The 21,839-nt window shown below is 42.8% G+C and overlaps 1 protein-coding gene and 1 long non-coding RNA gene across 9 annotated transcripts in view; one reads left to right on the top strand and one right to left on the bottom strand.

The window, feature by feature from the left end:
* CLTA (clathrin light chain A) overlaps positions 1–11,545 on the bottom strand; it is a 30,372-nt gene extending 18,827 nt beyond the window's left edge. For 4 of the 8 annotated variants that reach the window (XM_043566200.1, XM_043566193.1, XM_043566195.1 and 1 more), the window contains exons 1-3: positions 11,178–11,531; positions 3,125–3,162; positions 986–1,103 (exon numbers count right to left, since the gene is read on the bottom strand). In XM_043566200.1, coding sequence (XP_043422135.1) covers positions 986–1,103; positions 3,125–3,162; positions 11,178–11,394 — 373 coding nt within the window. In that variant the 5' untranslated portion in view covers positions 11,395–11,531. Of the gene's footprint in view, positions 1–985; positions 1,104–3,124; positions 3,163–11,177 lie in introns of all 8 variants that reach the window. The other 4 variants (XM_043566197.1, XM_043566201.1, XM_043566198.1 and 1 more) reach the window with 4 other exon arrangements.
* Positions 2,527–20,577, top strand: LOC122474873. Its single transcript, XR_006295032.1, has 3 exons — positions 2,527–2,627; positions 18,810–18,816; positions 20,567–20,577. It is a non-coding gene; the product is annotated as an uncharacterized LOC122474873 (long non-coding RNA).
* The last annotated feature ends 1,262 nt before the right edge of the window (positions 20,578–21,839 follow it).

The raw sequence follows: 21,839 nt of genomic DNA, 5'->3' as shown, positions 1-21,839 counted from the left end.
CTGAATCTAGGGGGTACACACAAGCTCATTTTACTCTTCTTTCAACTATTCTGTTTGAAATTTTAATGAAAAGTTGAGAAGACTGCCCCATGGCTTTATGTCCACACTGTGCCATACCTCTGCAACTCCCAAGTACAGATACCAAGCCTCCCAATCCTGACCAAAAGCGACACTCCATACACAGATCTTCACCGAAGGCCAGGCCAGCTGGCACTGATCTTGGGCTGGGCCTGCCTGGTGGGATAGTGTTCACTAAATGCAATGTGACTAAGGGATAGATGGGTCTGGACTATGAAACAGGGCAGACTTGAGCTGAATTGTGACTCCACCACTTCTTAGCTAAGTGACTCAAAAACTTATCCTGGGATTCTCCCATTCCTCACCTACCTACAGAGGTAAAAACGTACCTTACAGAGCTATCAGAACAGGAAAACAAAACTGTACATGTTTCCTACAATTTACATTTTCCTCTTAAAGCATTACCTTAAATTCAGCCTTCAAATGATAAATGGACTCTGGAGTCTCTCACATGGACAGGATACCTACAAGTTGATACAACACCCTTATAAATACCACCCGGACTACCCTTGGGGTTGGTAACACTGATCTTATTCCACAGAGGACGTAACAGACACTGGAAGGTTTGAGCAACCAAGTGCCCAGAGCTGGTAAGAGTTAAGCCTGGGCCTTGAACCTAGTCTTTTACTCCAAGCTCAGGACTCTGTCCACAGCAAAGCTCTGCTCTTCCTGAAAGGATGCACTCGGTGGCCGGTGGCGACTCTCCGAGCTGCCCTAATCCTCACACAATGGCCTGTGATCAAGCGTCTCCATGCGGGTGGCCTTGGGGCCTTTATTTAGGTTGAGAAAGAGATCTTCCCAAATATGAGACAAGGACATTATGGCTAATTCTAGTTAAAAAGGGTAAGAGTCAAGGTCAACTATCACACTGAAAACAGACACCCAAAGACATAAAGGGATTCCTTACCAAGGGCTTCCAAGCGTTCCGTTTGCTCTTCTCTCCACTTACGGATACTTTCAGGCTCTGACTGCAAGCGATCCACTTGTGAAATAGCTGCATAACTGTCTGTTGGACCATTACTCTCCTTAACACAAAACACAATTGTGTTCTATCAGTACCAGACGTTCCTTCCTGAAACACACTTCATCCGTGGCAGGACCCCTGGTTGGGTACAGCACGGAGGCTGTTGTAAAATGTTAAAGGATTACCTTTAAAAGCAACAACACCTCACGTGCCAATAGGGAGCTTTCAACATTACTGCACAGAATCCTTACAATCTACAAGGGAGGTAGTTTTTATCCTACCTGTTAATAAATAGGACGTGAGTGGGAGAGAGGAAAATTGGGGAGGCGGGTAATAATGGACTTCCTAGGAAACAGTGTTAACGGTTTTTGTTTCCCCACTTGACACACAACTTCTGTGGAATCTTCAAAGTAACAAAGGTAAATACACAGCCCAGAAAGGCCTAGAACCTAAGGCTTCTAAATGCCATTATACAATGTAGGAAAAAGATCACTTAATGCCACCTAACCAAAATGTGAGAACTCTGGGTAAAAGAGTCCAAAAGAAGACGTGCAGTCCCTACAGTCACACCAAAGAAAAGAATAAAAAGGCAAGCAAATATGAGTCACAAGTGGGGGGTGGGGGGGCAGGTTCTTTTACAGTGGCTAAGGTCTGACAGCTGATACACTGATAAAGACTCAAACAGAATTTAATCTTTAAGAGATTTATCTTTTAGATTTTTCACCTGTTGAACTAGGAAGTAAATTCCAAATGAACCTAACCAGACCATAAAAGATGGAAGGGGAGTTACTTAAAATATTAGTAACTAAAAAACAAACAAACAAAACTTAGCAACACTTTCCATGTGTCAGGCACATAAAAGCTTTATCCCCCAAGCAAAGTTTTTCTTCCCATTTCACAGCTGGAGAACTGAGACACAGAACTGACATGTCCACTTCACAGCTAGTTAGGGACAGAGCCAGAATCTGAACGCTGTTGTGTCTCGCTCTAAGGATTAAGCTCTAAACCAGGGATTGGAAACTAGAGTCCGTGCCACCTGCCTGTTTTTGTAATTACATTTTACTGGAACACAGCCGTGCCCATTCACTTATGTTCTGTCTATGGACGCTTTCACAGCACAGCAAGAGTAGTCTGACAGAGACCTTCGTGACAAAGCTTAAAATGTTTACGACCTGGTACTTAACGAAAAAATTAGTCCATCCTTGGTTTAAACCAATTAGACTAACATCCTTCTTTAATTGGTTGAGGGATGGGCAGAAGAAACCCAGGCATAAGCAAAGCATCATGCTATTCCCCCAAGGCTATAGTGACTACTTCCACTTGGTCCAGAAGGAAACACACAACTCTTGTTGGGTGCTTGGGAGAAGAGGAGAAACCTCCACTTGTTCTAGATAAAAGGACATGCACACGTGAAGCCCAATGTGCCCTGTGACCACCATTCGACCACCATGAAAAAGCTAGAGCACAAAAATGCATGCTTGGCGGCCAGAGTCCGAGAACACTTCAATTACATAAACTACTAAAACTTCGCTGTGTTTAAGGTAATCCAAGTTGGGCTAGCAACTGAAAGCTTAGTGAGGAAGAGGTAAAATAATGGTAGTAACCAAAAATTCCAGCCACCCCCACCCCCAATATCATCTCAAAAGTTCAAATGCTGGCCCCACCACATACCAGCTTTGTTACTTTTAGACTACTCTCTCTCTGTGCCTCAGGCTATTCATCTGTAAAATGGGAAGGACAATAGTACAGGTTCCCCAGGTTGTTGAGAAAATTAGAGATTAAATAGAAGCACTTGACACAGTACATGGCACATAGTGTTTAGTCACTGCTACCATCACCATCACGAAGGTTCATTTCTGGAGAATAAAACCGGTAACACTAGGGCCAGGTCAGTAACATTTTAGAAGAAGGCTCTATCAATGTCACTTCTCTTCAAATCCTTCCATTCTAGCAGGTAACATACCCAATACTAATACATCTAGGAAAGTCAAAAGAGTGGAGTCCTTTCTAGATCAGTGAATTCAAATCACAGGAAAGGAAGCCTTGACCACTATCATTCAACATAATCACAGTACTCTGTACCTGGTAGTATTCGCCATTCATCACTCCATCAACAGCATCTGCAAGACATAAAATTCAGTCTATCAATCAGGGCTGGTCAAACGCTAGGCCAAAGCACTCTGGCATATAATACCATACTATATGCTGCAGGTACTGTAAGTTATACTAATACTATCCCTTGTTAGGCACTAGACAGAACAAATGACTTCCTGTTTAATGAAATCAAGATGTACTTATACACAAATTACTTCACCAAAATGTGGGTAAAATCTGCACCAAGCCCCTAGTTCAAAACCTTTTGATCTTCTGGCCTAGAAAGAGAACACATGGACGCCTGGCAGAAGAATCTCAGAGAGCAACAGTGTCTATGAAAGTTCTGGAGAAGGCAAAGCAAAAGTGGGCCCTAGAATCATCCAGTCAGCAGTGACATGCAGCTTCATATTCAAACCAAGGTGCTTTCTTGGAGGTAAGAACTCTCCATCCTGTGCCTATAGAGACCCAAGGGTCTACACCTGACTTCTTGCTAATTCCTCCAGACTACCTGGAATTAGCCTGGGCTAGTAAGATTCGGGCATACCAAATGAAATCAGTGTTTTCAAAGACACAAGTTACAAAAAACTCAAAGTATGGTGTACCATCCAGTCTTGCACAATTAATTACTCATGAGCTAAATGAGAAAGTCCATCTGAGAAATGTAAAAAATGCCTTTTCAAGTAAGACCTAGAGACTATCAATCCATATGGTACACAATGGTGGTCCAAGGGTGCCTAGTGTCTCAGTCGGTTAAGCATCAGACTCTTGTGACCTCAGCTCAGGTCATGACCTCACGGTTCGTGAGGTGGAGCCCCGTGTAGGAGTCTGCGCTGACTGCTCTCTATAAATAAATAAGCAAGCAAGCAAGGAAACATTAAAAAAATTAAAAACAAAACAGTGGTCCACAAGCTAAACATATTTAAAACACAAGTAAGTACTAAGTAAGAAAATTTCCCCAAACCAGGATGTCCAGGTTTGGGGATGAAGGCAGACAGACGGACGACCTGGCAATACTGGGCCTCTATGAAAGGATGGCCTTTACATACAGTGTGCTCTGGTCTATCTGCCGGGATCCCCGTCCCACTTTTTTTTTAAACTCCATTCTGTATCTCACTAATTCAGTTACCTGATCAGCCTGCATCCTAACCCCTGCCCTGACCCAAAAGCAGTCACTAAGAGGCAATCTACAGACTGAATGCCATTCCCGTGGAGTGGCTGCTCTGCCTTCCTTCAAAAGCCCTGATCCAGGCAACATAAAAATGTAGCTTCCACCTACACATTCTGCTGACCGACCTACATCTACTACCTACTATGAAGGACTTCTATCATGTATCCAATTTTTTCAAACTACAACGACCATCTTGTCGCCTGGGGAGAGAGACGGAAGAGATGAACCTAAAAGACACAAGAACGCACACAGTGAAAGAACGCCAAGCAAGCAGTTAGTGTGGGCCACCATCAACAAGGCCCTCAGAAGGCACTCTATGGAAACATCAGGGCTTTCCTCAAGGCCTGGGGCAGGATGCTCTCATCCTTCCCTCAAGAACAGGCAAAGATTTCATTAAACCACTCCTCTGCTCTTGATTCCTAACTAATTAAACCCAACTCGAACTGCCTGTTTTCCAAACCAACCCTAACATTTTATCCATTCTTTTGGTTCTCTTGCTTCTCCCAATTACTCTCCTCTTGGCTTTGAGTATTGAAAACTTTTATAGATTACTTCCCCAGCACATCTCCCTAAGACACTTTAAAAAAAAAAAAGGAAAAGAGAGAAAGAAGAAAGAAATATATAATTTCAACGCTCAGCCCATCGGCTTCTACCCTTTAGCACACACATGGCAACTGCTTTCAGTGAAACCAGACTCCTACAACATATGCTTTCTTGGAATTCATTCATCTATGTCCTTAAATTCTCATTTTTTTTAGTATGAAAGAACCTACTATTGTTTCCAAGGTGCCAGGCACCATGTCCAACATTTTACACACGTTAAGTTTTAATCCTTACAATAAACCTAGATGTATCAGCCCTTCACAAATGACCTGAAAATAGGTGTAGAGTCCCCTGAAAGATAAGGTGTTCTTGAAGGGGCAAATAATTAATGACAGTATTTTCTCTCTTGATTTTTTAAGATATGTAAGAAAAAATAATAAATGCATGTTTTATGAGATAATCAGCTTTTCAAAAGTGGTGCAATACCTCAGCAGGCCAGGAAGTCAGAGGAAAGATCATCTGATACATGAATACAAACAGCCAGGATCTAAGCATTTACCTACCTTCATGGATTTTGATCTATGTTTCAACGGCTGGTTATGGTTCTTGCTTATTTCAACATAGTTCTCATATTTTTTAATAAAGCTTGATTTTTTTTCCCCGTTTTCTTTTAGAGGGAGTGTGCAAGTGGGGGAGAGGGGAAGGGGAGGAGAGAAAGAGAAAGAGAGAGAGAGAATATTTTTTTTTCTTAACATTTATTCATTTTTGAGAGACAGAGAGCGAGCATGAGCAGGGAAGGGGCAGAGAGAGGGAGACACAGAATCCAAAGCAGGCTCCAGGCTCCAAGCTATCAGCACACAGAGCCTGACGCGGGGCTCAAACTCACAGACTGTGAGATCATGACCTGAGCCAAAGTCAGACACTCAACCCAGTGAGCCACCCAGGCACCCTGAGAATATCTTAAGTAGGCTTCACACTCAGCATAGAGACTGACACAGGGCTTGATCCCATGACTCTTTGAGATCATGACCTGAGCCCAAATCAAGAGTCAGAAGCTCAAGCCTGCTTAAGATTCTCTCTCTAAATAAATAAATAAATAAACAAACTTAAATATATATATATATATATATATATACACACACACACACATACATATATATATATATAGAATTGCTGGTCACAGGATGTACATTTTATTTTTTTAATGTTTGAGAATGAAAGAGACAACATGAGTGGGGGAGGTGCAGAGTGGGGGAGGGGCAGAGAGAGAATCCCAAGCAGGCTCCACACTGTCAGTGCAGAGCCTGATGTGGGGCTTGAACTCCCAAAACCGTGAGATCATGACCTGAGCAAAGATAGAGTCAGATATTCAATGGATTAAGCCACCCAGGTGCCCCAGGATATACATTTTTTTTTTTTAAATCAACGTTTTATTTATTTTTGGGACAGAGAGAGACAGAGCATGAACGGGGGAGGGGCAGAGAGAGAGGGAGACACAGAATGGGAAACAGGCTCCAGTCTCTGAGCCATCAGCCCAGAGCCCGACGCGGGGCTCGAACTCATGGACCGCGAGATTGTGACCTGGCTGAAGTCGGACGCCTAACCGACTGCGCCACCCAGGCGCTCCTCAGGATATACATTTTAACTAAACATTGACCAACTGACCCCTTTTAGTCTATTTCTATTACTACCATCAGCACATGATTGCCCCATTTCTCAGACTTTTTTTTTTCTTTTAATGTTTGAGAGAGCACTAGCACAAGCAGGCTGGTGGGCAAGTAAGCACAAGTGGGGGAGGTGGGGGGGGGAGAGGGGAGAGAGGGGGGGAGGGGGGAGAGGGAGGGGGGAGAGAGAGGGGGAGGATGGGGAAGGAGAGAGAGGGGGAGGGTGGGGAAGGAGAGAGAGGGGGAGGGTGGGGAAGGAGAGAGAGGGGGAGGGTGGGGAAGGAGAGAGAGGGGGAGGGTGGGGAAGGAGAGGGGGGAAGGAGAGGGGGGAAGGGGAGGGGGGAGAGGGAGAGGGGGAAAGGGAGGGAGAGAGGGAGGGAGAGGGGGAAAGGGAGAGAGAGGGGGAGAGACAGGGGGAGGGAGGGGGAGGAAGGGAGGGAGGGAGGGAGGGAGAGAGGGGGAGAGGGAGAGAGGGAGAGAGAGAGAGAGAGAGAGAGAGAGAGAGAGAGAGAGAAAATATCCCAAGCAGACTCTGTGCTAAGTGCAGAGCCCTTCATCTCACATGATTGAGATCATGACCTGAGCCAAAATCAAGAGTCAGATGCTTAACCTACTGAGCAACCAGGTGCCCCCATTTCTCAGACTCTTAATGACACTAAAGACTGAGTTTTGGGTTTTTAAATTTTGGCTAATTTGATAGCAGGGAAAAAACTTAAGGTGGCTTTGTTGTGTCAATCTTATTTCTTGTGAGGTAGTCATGTAGCTGACGTTTGATTTTCTTCCTTACTGAATTGTGAGAATTTTGCCCATTTTTGTATCTTCTGATCTCTAAATATTCGCTTTGTATTATTTGTCCTCTTATTACAAATATTTTTCCCATTGTCATTTTGTATGATTTACAATATTTAACAACTAGAGCTACTTAACTTGTATGCGGACACTATCAATTTTTCCTTTAGGATTTCTGTATCTGCTTTTATGCTGAAGGACTTTTATACTCTGAGATAGTCACTTTTCTTCTGATACTAAAATAACAAAAATGCCTCTCTTTAATCCACCTGGAATTTAGTTTTTGTAAGACAGAAAGAGTGAGATGATCTTGACTCCTAGAGCTTATAATAGCTAGTATGGTCAGGCCTAAGCCTAAATTCTGGTTAATTTATTACATTTAACACACCAACTGTCCTTAATATATTCCAACCCAGGGCCATTCCCAACAGGAAGAGACTTTGATCGCTACTCCATATACAAAACTAGAAGCAACTGTCATCCCATACCTCCTCCTAAGTCACATGCTGCCTGTCCTTTAGGTCTGAAGTCTCATTCAAAACCCACTGGCAAGTGATCTGAGCTCGTTAGTTACTGTACAGACATTCAGCTGGCCCAAGTCCAAGAATTTCCTATTGCTACAAAAACATGCATAGACGATATTTAGGGCCTTGATTTATTAGGGTAACTAAGCTAAGTAACCTGATGCTCCAGAAGGAAACTTCCTAGGGCATCTCAGGAACTCCAGAGAGAAACAAAGGCCAGAATTCGTTTCCAGAGAAGGAAGATACTTTGTCCCAAACCCACTTCGACTCCCACATTCCCCATCCACTGGGGGTCAGGCACACATCGGTTTGAATTCCAGGGGAGACATGTATTAGCTTGCTACCTTAGGAAAACTGCTCAACTTCCCCCATGATCAGCTCTTACCTGTAATAGGACGCCACTACTTAGCCTGCGCTTACTGCATGGATGTGAAACCACAAAGAAGCTGGCATACATTAAGTAGGCAGTACTACTAATTATCATGCATGAGACTTCCCTGAATTCTCTCCTCCACTGCTACCAAGAAAATAACTCTCCTCCTCCAGAAAACTTTAATTCATGTGCCTCCCTCCCTCCTTCTCCAAGGACAGACTTGTCAGAAACAACAAATATTGCCTCACTGCCATAATCTCTCAGTAGCTCCTTACCCGCGGTCTCCCCTCCCTCCTTAGCCGTCACGATCGGGGCTTTTCCACAGGTCTAGACTTATGCTGCCACTTTCCTGACTACTTGCTCTTCAGTATGCGAGCCACTTCACTCAGCTGGTCACCCTCCCCCCCTCGAAACTAACCTCTCTTCTCCAGACCTCCTAACAACCGAGGGAGTCATCCAAGGCTCAGGACCTCCGGTTTATGTCTGTTCCCATCCTTCATGGGAGTTTCCCCCAAGGCTGGAGAAAGTTTAAGTATGTTCCTCTTTCCTGAATCTGTTAGAGCATCCTGCCCATATATTTCTGTACGGTAACACATCCGATACAGGGCTTCCTCCTAAAATCTGTTTCCTCAGCACACCCCGAGGCCCATAAGCCTCGTAATGCCTCTCTCTCCCTGCTACTCCCAAGGAATAAGAGTACAGCCAGGTAACTGTGGTATTACTACCAAGTAATACCAAGTACAGTGTGTTAACGCTTTACAGGTACTAATGTAATCCTATCAACTCTGTAGATCTGTACAAGGCAGCGGTGGTTACGGAAGCTGCCTGAAACCACAAAGTTAAACTCGGGCTCAAGCAGTCTAGGACAGCACAGAATCTTAACCACTAGAGTGCCTCTTTGAAAGGAAAGAAAGCAGAGCCCAACTAGTTCTCTAATCCCCAAAGGAAGTGCTGACCACTACACTATTACTGATCTCAACTGCACTGTCAGGGGACTGGCTTCAAGTCCATGAACGCTTAGGTCACTAACAAAGTCCTTCCTAGAAACTAAGTCAGCAACCATCCCTTCCTTCCCTTTGCTGAAAGCTTAATGCACAGGGGACCTATCCCCTCCCCTTTTACCTCTCCAAACTGCCCATCACCAACATTTGTCTTTCTATGCAGGACTCTCAGACCTAATATTTTTGTTCATTCCTTTGAGTATCTATTACGTGCTAGACACCCTGCTAGGCACTGGGGACACAACCGTGAGCAAGAGTAACACTGTCCTTGGATCAGGACAGTTTTCTAACTATGGGTCCTGATTCTCTGAACTCTGTCCTACCCAAGGCAGCCACAACTGCCTACTTCTGTACCTTTCAGAAATGACCACCTCTTATCCCACGAAACCCCTGCTGACACAACTGCAACAGAACATGGTACAACCAAAGGGCAGGGGGACTTGGGGCACAGAAATAAACTTGCCCTTTTTTCCTAAGCAAGTCATTGCTCTGTAGGACCCAAGTTTTCTTTTATTAAATGAGGGAAGTAAACTAAGGATCTAAAAAGTAAATTTATGATTCTCCGGCAAATGTTAACACCACCCAACCACAAAAACCTATTCACTTAAGGCCAACTTCATCTCCTGCCACAGCCCAGTTCACAGTTCAGTCCCACCTGCAGGCTGTAATTTGCATTTTCAAGTGTATCATATGTTCTCGTGTAAGTTTTTATTGGGGGACTGATTTGCTTAGGAGGTACCATGGTGCAGCATAAAAACTCAAGAGTCTGTAAACAAGCAGTCTCCCCACTCCTACTCACAAAGATGGTTCCGCTTGGCTGGCACAGTGATTTGAGAGTTCTGAGTCCGAATCCTTCCATGAAGAGCACAACTACAGTGCAACAAAATCTCGGTCTCCAATACCCCTTAGCGTCTCATTCCCAGCAGGTTTCTCTCATTTATGTTATCTGCATGGCCCTTTAAGGCTGTAGTACAAGCACTCCTATCTGCCCTACTGTGCCCTATTCTCCTTTAATTCTTTTTTTTTTTTTTTTTTAAGTAAATGAAAACCCAGGTCTTACTTCTTCCAGCTAATTTCCTACTTCCCCATATGACTAGAAAGGTCTCTTCCACTCATCTCTTGCTTCCACCATAATTCCAAACATCACCCACAGCTAAGGCATTCAAAGGTCGGGCTGGCATCCTAAGGCTCGTTTTTTGGTTTTGTTTTTGCCAGACCTCTGGCTGGGAAAAGGCCACACAATATTCTCTCTTCACCTTTTGGAAGGCTAGTCCAGGCTAATCTTAAATTCTGCTTAGGCAACACTGCTTACCAAAGCTGTTCCTAGAGGAAGTAGAGCTCCAGAAATCCTGGCTGTAATCCGTCCGATAAATGGTAAAACTCTTATCCTTCTTTGGCTGGAGTTTCTTCCTCCAGGGCTAGGCCACCTTCCTCGAGTTCCCTACTCACGCCTCCTTTCGTCCCCATAATCCAACTCTACACCTCTGAAGTCCTTAAATGCTGAACGGTATTGCCACCTCTGTTGGTGTATATCCCCAAAACGACAGCACTATGCTCATTTTTTCTGCCTTCCTTTCCCAGTAACTGGTTCTGTGCTGGGTTCAGACTTGCCTTTAAGTCTAGCCAAACTGCGCCAATGCGGCTATGTTTCAGAGGCCAGGCTCAAAGCACAGCAAGTGCTCAATGAAAAGTTCCTGAGCTGAACCGGCTTCTTCAGGCTCGTCAGCCTGACAAGTACTCTATTTTCTTTGCTTTCTCGCTCTATCCCGTCCAGGAGCACTTAAACACGCTCATACGACAGAGTAGGCTCACCGAACCTAGGTTTCTGCAATGACTGGGCCAGGGTCTCGTTTCCTCCTTGCACTCTTCCTTACCCTCCTCCCCGTTCAGCAAAAAACAAGTTACACAGAGCCCTCAGACCCACCCTGGGCCAAGTTTCTACACAAGTCCTCCCGCCCCAAACGCGCCCGCACTCTCACCCGGACCCCCCGGCGGCTCGCCGTGCGGCTGGGGCCCGGGGGCACCGCCGTCCAGGATGGCGAAGGCCTCGTCGTTCTCGATGCCCGCAATCTCGCTCTCCTGCTGCGCCAAGAAGGCCGCGGCCGGGTCTTCTTCGCCGGCACCGGCCACCCCGTTCCCCAGCGCGGGGCCGCCCGGGGCGCCGGCGGGGGCGCCGAACGGATCTAGTTCAGCCATGGCGGGCAGTTCAACGGCACGGACACCAACGTTGAAAGACAAGCCAACCGCCCCACCGACACCGCGCCCCGCAGCGGCAGCTGTGGCGGCGACCGCGATCCGACGACAAGCGGGAGGGAGAAGGCGGAAGCGGAAACCCTGCCCCTATATCCGGTTGGTCTAGGCGGTGTTGGGGTGGGAGCCGAGGGGCTAACAACCAATCAGAGGACAGAAATAGTTCAAGAACCACCCAATCAGCAGGAGGAGGGGAGGGCCTCCGAGGAAAACTCGTGACTCGGGCAGCGCGGGCTGTGAGGGTAGTGAGCCCAGTCAGGCCTGAGGAAGGCGGAAGTGGCTTGACTTGAAGCAGCCTTACCCACCTGGCCTTTGGGGCTGCTCTGACCCTGGACTACCGTCTCGGAGGGACTCTAGTGCTGAAGGCGGAGGTGAGGTGAAGTGAGTGCGACAACGATCGGTGGATTACGGAAGAGGCAAGCTACTTACGCTTTCTGAACCCAGGTTTCCTCGTTTGGAAAATGGGATCGAGAATCTTGCACTGCCTCCCTCCCAGGCTCCTTGGGAAGGCTGAATCCTTTCAGAGCTGTTTACTGGCTTTATTAAAAATTTTGTATTTGTTCATTCATACACCCAGCCTGGATTATTTTCACCTGTGGAGACGCCTGACTGAAACGTAATTCATTCAGGGCCGCCTGGCTGGCTCGGTCCGTGGAGCATGTGACTTTTGGTCTCAGGGTGGTGAGTTCGAGCCCCACCGTGGGTGTAGAGATTACTTAAATAAACTTAATTCGTTCCGATTTTTCTACCCCACAGTATTTTTATAAAAAGGCGAAGATATCTCCTTTTATAAAGCCTTTTTGCAGCGAGTATGTCTTACCAGGGCTACACATACATTTCTAGAACTGAAAAACTCCTTAGGGATCACCTAGGAATTTCATAGGGAAACAGGCCCCTGTGTGGGAAGGGATTAATCACCCAGGAGTGCTCAAGAGGAAACCCAGGTCTTCTGGGCACCTCAGAATTGGTACAACCTCTTGTATGTACATACCTCTGTCAGCGAAGGACAGCAGTTTTCTTTAAAATTCCTTCAATATAGGGGCGCCTGGGTGGCTCAGTCAGCTAAGCCTGCGACCTCAGCCCTGGTCTTGATCTCCCCGTTTGTGAGCTCGAGCCCCGCGTCGGGCTCTGTGCAGACAGCTCGGAGCCTGGAGGCTGCCTGGGATCTCTGTCCCTCCCCTGCTCACGCTCTGTCTCAAAATAATAAATAAACGTTAAAAAAATTTTTTTTAAAAATTCTTTTAGTATTTAACATCAGGGGATTTTGTCTACACCATAAAAATGATAATGGGTGATTACATTTAACCCCCCACCATCCCCCCCCCCCAAAAAAAAAGAAAAAAGCAAAACCCAACCAACCAGAGGTCAAAAATGTCTCCTGAGATGGTCAGCAAAGGACAGGAAAGTGGTTTCTTGAAAACTATATGTATCGTTAATGACATGGGGTGCCCGGTAGCTCAGTTGGTTGAGCGTCCGACTTTGGTTCAGGTCATGATCTCACAGTTCTTAAGTTCAAGCCCCGCATCCGGCTCTGTGCTGACAGCTCAGAGCCTGGAGCTGCTTCGGATTCTGTGTCTCCCTCTCTCTCTGCCAACCCCCCCCCCCCCACTTGTGCTCTGTCATTCTTTCTCTCAAAAATAAACAAACATTAAAAAAAATTTTTTAATGACAAAAGGAGGTAATTATTTGCTTAAAGCATGTATTTTTAACGTTATTTTTAGTAGGAAATGTAAGAAAGTTTTGAAGAAAAGCATTTAAGAAACTTAAAATCTTAGGCCTGCAATTCAGTTTTCTCCTCCCTCTTTTTGTTTAATGCTCATCCCTAGCATAAACTATCAACAACATAAGGAGTTTCACATTCGTCTTTTCCTTGAAACCATCTCTCCTGCCCGTGGGTGGAAGATAATGGGAAAAGATAGCCATGAGGGGGGCCAAGGAAGACAACTGTTGGATGCTCACAACAGTAGTAGCTGAGGGAGACAGCCTTCACTCTTGAAAGTAGATGGATACGGCTGAAGACAAGCGTATTAGAGTCAAATCAGGGAGGGCTTGAGTGCCCAGGTGAGGATTATTCCTGAATTGCAGGGGCTGAGAGGAGACTTTGAAGGACTTTAAGCAGGCAACAACTTAGAACCCTGTTCTGAAATCTGCCATCTCAGGCAATGTAAACATAGAGGGTTCTGAGAGCAGAGACGACAGTTAGGAAAGGTGCTGCACTGAACCTACAGTGGTTCAGGAGGGAGACGAGGGGGACCGAGGATGATATTCCAGGGAACTGAGCAGCGGGCTCTGATGGAAGAAAAATAATGGAGGTAATGTACACATAACTTGGTAACTGACCACATTTAGGAGGCAGGGAGGAGGTCCACAGACAATATTTATAGCTTAGAAAACCATGAACAGAAATAGCCACGACAGGAAAAGCCAGTTGAGTGCCATGAGGCAGGAGATGAGACAAATGAAGAGTTCAGTGTAGATTCTTACTGAGCACAGGGCACCTGTAACGTATTCAGGAGGCATTCAACAGGATATTGGAAATCAGTCTAACATTTAGGAGAGGAGGCTTTAATTCTAGCAATGGTGGGTAGAGTTGCTTAGGGCCAACTCTTCTGCTGAGAATAACCAAAAAATCTGGGGAAGCAGTTTTTTCAAAATCTCTCTGAAGGCATCAGAGGACTGACTGCCAAAGCAGTGAGGAGTTGCGGACCCAAGTCCTAGGAGAAGGTGGTAAGCCAAGAAAAGTGAGTCTAACATTTGGAGCCACTTTTCCTCTCAAGGAGATTGTTAGTTCTAAAAGCAGAAGCTGAGAAGCCAAGTAGAGCTCTCAGTAAACAAGGCTGGGAGGAGAAAATAGTTGAGGGCTTACCAAAAAGGAAGAACCCTGGGGCACCTGGGTGGCGCAGTCGGTTAAGCGTCTGACTTCAGCCAGGTCACGATTTCGCGGTGGTCCGTGAGTTCGAGCCCCGCGTCAGGCTCTGGGCTGATGGCTCAGAGCCTGGAGCCTGTTTCCGATTCTGTGTCTCCCTCTCTCTCTGCCCCTCCCCCGTTCATGCTCTGTCTCTCTCTGTCCCAAAAATAGATAAACGTTGAAAAAAAAAATTTGTAAAAGGAAGAACCCTGAAAACTGTACCAGGTTTTTATGTGGGGTCCAGGAGGGCTATGACTGTACAGTAGGAATCAAGGTGAAGCTCTTCTAAAGCCCAGCTTTGAATCTTACAAATCCTTGACTGGGCTTTCTAGTGCCTTTAGCCTAGAGCTGCCTGCCAAAAGCAAAAGTAAATTCTAATAGAAAAACATTCATCCAAAAATAGCTAAGCATGAAAAGACAAAACATGCTCAGAGACATTTTCAGAGACAGACCTATAATAGAAATCCCAGAGGATTCAGATAATGGAGTTATCAGACCTACGTTTTAAAATAGCGATGATTAAGGACTTAGGGGAATTAAAATAAAATAGAGAATTTCAGCAGTTTAAACATTTGAGAACCAAAATTTATAGTATCTGTTACTAACAAGTCAATGGATAAATTTAATAATGGATGAGACATGACTGAAAAGAGAATTAGTGAGCCAGAAGATAGAGCAGAAAAGTATCCAGGCTGAAATAGAGTCAAAAGGATGAAGAACACAGAAAAGAACATAAAAAACATATGGGATATGAGGAATAGGTTTTATAGACATAATTGTAGCTAGAAGGAGAGGAGAGAGATTGGAGCAGTGTTAAAAGACAAAATGGCTGAGAATTTCCCAAATTCAAATTTCCCAAATCAAGCTACAGTTTCAAGAATCACCACGAACTCCAAGCATGTCCAAACAAAACAAAACAAAACCTCCCTTAAACAATTAAAAAATAAATCTACAGGCCTTGGGGTGCCTAGATGGCTCAGTTGGTTAAGTGACCAACTTGACTTCTGCTCAGGTTGTGATCTCATGGTTCGTGAGATGGAGTCCCGAGTCAGGTGCCATGCTGAGTGTGGATGCTTGGGATTCTCTCACCCTCTCTCTGCCTCTTCCCTGCTCATGCTCTCTCTCTTTCTCTCTCTCTCTCTCTCTCTCTCAAAATAAACAATAAAAATCTACAGGCCTCTTGTGCATTTTTAAATCGACATCTAAATTTTTTCATAACTTAATTAGTGGCAAGGATGTAATTTCTAATACAAATATTGATCCTTTCCAAAGAAATTGTTGTATTGCTCTTTTAAGTGTATCCAGTGGTATCTATCATGATTTGATGCTACCATGCATTAAAAAAATACATAGCAAAACTTTTCATTAACACTAAGAAATTTCAGATTCTTACTTTTGCTCCCTGAACACATACTACCATTCTAACACTTGCCCCTAAATTCTACCCCGTTAGAGTGTTTTTGTGCTTGAAAGACTTATCGATCAATTTATCATACTTCTTTGTAACAAAAATATGTAATACAAATATAATTGACTATTTTTAATGTTTATTTTTGAGAGAGAGGGCACGTACGAGGGAGCAAGTGTGGGAGGGGCAGAGAGAGAGGGAGAGAGAAACCCAAGCAGGCTCTGGGCTATTAGCATGGAGCGTGATGCAGGACTCCATCCGGCAAACTATGAGATCATGACCTGGGCCAAAATCAAGAGCCAGATGCTTAACTGACTGGGCCACCCAGGCGCCCCTGTAACTGACTTTTAAAAAACATCCCATAACCATAAGGCTCTGTGAAAATTTTGTTTTGGATTGACATAATTAGTAGTATACATTCAATCAAAGCAGCAAAATATACCAGAAAATGTCATAATTATTAAATATAAAAAGTGAAATTTTATTAGAAATTCCTGTCTTAAAAGAGCTAGATGGGCTTGTATATTTATTGCTTATTAATAAATTACCTTAAAACTTAGCACCTTTAGGTAACAAACATTTATTATTTCACAGTTTCTGAGGGTCAGAAATCTGAGGGCTTAACTGGGTGGTCCTGACTCCGGATCCCATGAGGTAGCAATCTATCGGCAGTGGCTACGGTCATTCAAATCTTGATGGGGACAAGTTAACCACTTCCAAAGTCACTTACAAGGCTATTGGCAGGAGGCTTCAGTTCCTCGCCATATGGGCCTCCTCAAAATGTTACGACACAGAAGCTGGCATTCTCCAGAGTGAATAATCCGAGAAAGAATGACCGAGACAGAGGCATGGTCTCTTTTTACAACTTTACTGAGATACAATTCACATCCCGTACAAGTCTCCCATGTGAAGTGTACAATTCAATGGCATTTAGCATATTCACAGAGTTGTGCGTCCATCACCACTGTCAATTTTAAAACATTTTCATTACTCCCAAAGAAATTTTACACTCCATCCTCTCAAATTCCCTAGCTCTAGGCAACCAGTTTTCTACTTTCTGTCTCTATAGGTTTGCCTGTTATGGACATTTCATGAAACTGGAATTATGCAATGTATGGTTCTTTGTGACTAGCTTCTTTCACTTCACATAATAGTTACAATGGTCATCATGCTATGGTATGTTTGTACTTTGTTTCTTTTTATGGTTGAATAATATTTCACTGTATGGTTATATCTCATTTATCCATTTATCAGCTGATTTGGGTTGTTTCCACTTTTTGACTATTATGTATGAACATTCATGTACAAGTTTTTGTGTGCATACGTGTTTTCATTTTCCTTAAGTATATATACCTAAAAGAGAAATTAGTGAGTATTTATACCCAGTACATACATTACTGGTCATATGGTAATTCCATGTTTAATCATTTGAAAATTGCCATACTGTTTTTCAAAGTGGTTACACCATTTTACATTCTCAGTAACATTGTATGAGAGTTCCATTTTCTTCACAGAGTCATCAGTGCTTATTTTTTTTATTATTACAGTGATCCTAGTGGATATGAAGTAACATCTCATGTTTTTTTTGTTTATTTATGTTTAATTTTTTTTACTGTTTATTTATTTTTGAGAGACAAATCATGAGCAGGGGAAGGGCAGAGAGAGAGGGAGACACAGAATCGGAAGCAGGCTCCAGGCTCCAAGCTGTCAGCACAGAGCCTGACACAGGGCTGAAACCCACGAACCATGAGATCATGACCTGAGCCAAAGTCAGATGCTTAACCAACTGAGCCACCCAGGTGCCCCTATTTATTTATTTTTAGAGAGAGAGAGAATTGTGAATGGAGTAGGGGTGGAGAGAGAATTCCAAGCAGGCAGAATTCCATGCTGTCAGCTTGGAGCCCAACATGTGGCTCATGAGCATGTGTGCAAGCAAGTAAGGGAGGAGCTGAGAGGGAGAGAGAATCCCAAGCAGGCCCCATGCTCAAACCCAGGACCATGACTCAAGCCGAAACCAAGAGTTAGACACCCAACCCACCAAGCCACCCACACACCCTGAGGCACAATAGGTTTTAAATTTGATGATAGTTATTTGTGTTTTTGGAGTAATATCTAAGAAACCATCACCTATCCAAAGTTGTAAAGACACCTATGTGAGAATGGTACTTTTTTAAAATTCAAAATCTGAAATAAAAAGGGAGTCATTAAAAATTTAAACACATTATAAACATCAAAAGAGGATATACAAACAACTGTATGTTAATAACACTGAAAAAGTAAATGAAAAACTCCTAGAAAATATAACTTAAAAATAACACAAGGAGAAATAGAATTGGATATTCCTATAACTAGTAAAAACAATAAATCAGAAAGCTTCCCACAAATTCCATTTGCCTTCATTAGTGAAATTTCTTGTCTTCATAGATTCTTCCAGAGAATTTTAAAAAGGAGGATATACTGCAACTCATTTTATGGTAAGCATAATCTTGATACAAAAGCCAGTAGAGAAAGGAAAATTACAGGCAAAGTCATTCATGAGTATAGTTGAGAAAACCATGAGTGGGAGTCAGATGGAGTAAGCACATTCCTCCTGTCTCTCCCACTGAATGCAGCTGTAAAACCTAGCCAGAATGCATGGAGCAGAAGCTATTTGAGGACTCTGAAAAGTAAATAGTGGCAGACAAGTTGGGGAAGAAGACCAAAATATGAAGCACTGAACTGGCAATGAATTCACCATTTTTTATCCTCTGGTTCTCCTGCCACTTGGTCTCAGACACGGGTGCAGTTATGAAAGTGCATGGCAGGCAGAGTAAGCTAAGCAAAGCTCTAGCTTCCTGGTGGAGAACCAAAAAGAAGAACCCCAGAGACCTGAATAGTACAAGGGAGATCGTAGAGAAGGAGCACCTTGGAGAAGTGGCCCTATAAAATTGCTCACAAACTCCTGGGCTCAGCCCTGACCTGTACTTAGGTCTGGTCTTAATCAGCATGTAAGACTTTGAGAACTGCACTTTCCACCATCCAGGTCCCAGACTGTCCACTGGGTAGCACACATGTGGACTAGATCTGAACACCATTGCAAAGTGAGAAAATTAAAATGAAATTCTAACCACAGTCCACAAGACTGGTTTGGAACTTACAGCCTGAATCTAATTAGGTCAATTGCATACTAATAAAAAATAACATTCTTCATATGATTTAAACAAGAGCCAGAGTCTCCTAGCTTAACACTCAAAATGTTTAAGATACATTCTTAAACTTGGCAGATGAATAATTACTTGGCATATGAGTAACTAAGGAAAATCTCAACTCACAAATAAAGACAGTCAACATGTGTCAATATTAAGATGACTTAGATGTTGGACTCACGTGACAAAGACTTTAAGGCAACCATTATAAAAATGCCCTAACAATTGTAAACATCCTTGGAACAAATGGAAAACTTGGAAGATTCAGTAAGGAAATAGAAAATATAGTGAATAACAAAATGGAAATGCTAGAACTGGAAAATAAGAAAGCCCAGAAGTTAAAAACTCACTGGATGTATCCCAAAGCAGTATGGAGATGACAAAGGGAAGAGTCTGTGAACATAAAGATGAGTAAACATTAGTCTAAACAATAGTGAGGGGGAAAAAAAACCTGAAAAGATCCCAGGGAACCTGTGGAACAATAAAAAAAAAAAAGTCCAGCATTTGTTCCATTAGACTTCCAGAAATAGAGAAAGAGTGCAGAGCTGGAAAAATGCTTGAAGTAATAACAGCTGAAAACGTCCCAAATTTGGCAAAAGACATAAATCTACATATTCAAAAGGTTCTGTGAACTCCAAACAAGATAAAGCCAAAGAATTTTATACCCATACACATCACAGTAAAACTGCTGAAAACTAAAGAAAATAAATCTTCCATGTGGTCAGACAAAAATAATACATTCTGGCAGAGAAGCAATGATTTGAATGAATGCTGAATTCTCATCAGAAACCATGAAGGCAAGAAGGGGGTGACACAATATTTTTAAGGTGTTGAAAAAAGGAACTATCAAGCCAGAATTTTCTATCCAGTAAAAATAACCTCCAGTAATGCAGACAAAATAAAGACATTCTCAGAAGGAGGAAAAGTGAGAGCATTCGTGGCCAGTTGACACGCTCTAAAAGAATGGCTAAAGGAAGTTTTTCAGAGGAAAGGGAAATGAAAGCTAGAACATCAAGAATGAAGGAAGAGTGAAAAAATGATAAACATCTGGGTAAATATAATAGACCATTCTTTTTCTTTTGAGTTCTTTAAAATATGCTTGATATTTAGAAGCAAAAAAAAAAAAAAAATAGAACAGTGTCTGATGGGGTTTTCAATGTGTGTAGATGTAACATATAAGACAACTATAATATAAAGGGGGAGGGTAAAGGGACCTATATGGAGTAAAGTTTTTGATATTTCACTTGAAGTAGTTAAATATTAATTTTAAATAGACTATGAAGTTCAGTATGGATACTGTAATCCCTAGAACCACTAAAAACTTTATACAAAGAGATATTATCAAAACACAATAGATTAAAATGGAATGCTAAAATATATTCAAATAACCCCAAAGAAGGTGGGAAAGAAAGGAGAGGAATGAAAAAGAGGGGCAAAATGGAAAATGAATAATAAAATGGGAGCCCTATATCCAAACATATCAATAAGTCATTAAACTTTTTTTTTTTAATGTTCATTTATTTATTTTTAGAGAGAGTTTGGGGGAGAGAGTCTGTACCGTCAGCACAGAGACTGACTCAGGACTTAATCTCATGAACCGTGGGATCATGACCTGAGCTGAAATCCAGAGTCAGATGCTTAACCAACTGAGCCACTCAGGCATCCCTAAATATAACTGTTTTCAACAAACCAATGCAGGGGCGCCTGGGTGGCTCAGTTAGTTAAACATCTCACTCTGGATTTCAGCTCAGGTCATGATCTCATGGTTCATGGATTCAAGCCCTGCATGGGGCCCTGCTTGGGATTCTCTCTCCATCTCTCTCTCTTCCCCCTCCCTGCTAGTGTGCTCTTTCTCTCAAAAAATAAATAAATATTAAAAATAAACACACCAATATAAAAATCAGAGTTTGTTAGAATAACAAGACACGAACCAATTATAGTCTGTCTATAAGAACCTTCAAGATAATGAATGATATAGATAGGTCAAAAGGAAAAGGATGGAAAAAAGATCTACCATGCAAACACTAATATCAGACAAAGGAGACTCAAAACAAGGAAAGTAACAGGGATAAAGGCATATATTATCCGATGATAAAAGGGTCAGTTCACCAAGAAAACACTAAAATCCTAAATGTGTATGTAAGTAACAACAATTACCTCAAAATACATGAAGAACAGAACCAAAAAGAAAAACACACAAATCCACAATTATAGTTGGGGACTTCAATACTAATAGAAAGAAGTAATAGAAAGAAAATCAAGGATATAGAAGGACTGAACAACACCATCTGCCAACTGGATTTAATTGACATTTATAGGACACTCTATTCAGTAATAGCTAAATATGTGTTTTTTTCCCAAGTGCATATGGGACATTCACCAAGACAGACATATTTGGGGTCATAAAACAAACTACAACCTGGGGTGCTTGGGTGGCTCAGTTGGTTAAACGTCCGACTTCAGCTCAGGTCACGATCTCACGGTTCGTGGGTTTGAGCCCTGTGTCGGGCTCTCTGTGCTGACAGCTCAGAGCCTGGAGCCTGCTTCGGATTCTGTGTCTGCTTATCTCTCTCTCTGCCCCTACCCAACTCATGCTCTGTCTCTCTCTCTCTCCCAAAAATAAATAAACATTAAAAAAATTTAAAAACAAACTACAAAAACAAAACAAAAAAAAATTGGGAAAATACAGTGACCATAATGAAACTAAAGTAGATGTGATGAACAGAAAGATACTAAGAAAATTCCAAAACTTTGGAAATTAAACAAAACACTTCTTTTTTTCATAATGCATAGAAATTATTTATTTATTTATTTATTTATTTATTTATTTATTTATTTTTATTTTAACCTGTTTCATTTTTTAGTTTTTAAAATTTACATCCAAATTAGT

This window comes from Prionailurus bengalensis, chromosome D4 (assembly GCF_016509475.1).
Source record: "Prionailurus bengalensis isolate Pbe53 chromosome D4, Fcat_Pben_1.1_paternal_pri, whole genome shotgun sequence".
NCBI classification, from domain to species: Eukaryota; Metazoa; Chordata; class Mammalia; order Carnivora; family Felidae; genus Prionailurus; species Prionailurus bengalensis.
The sequence above is the reverse complement of the archived record's forward strand: the minus strand, read 5'-3'. Positions and strand labels throughout refer to the sequence as shown.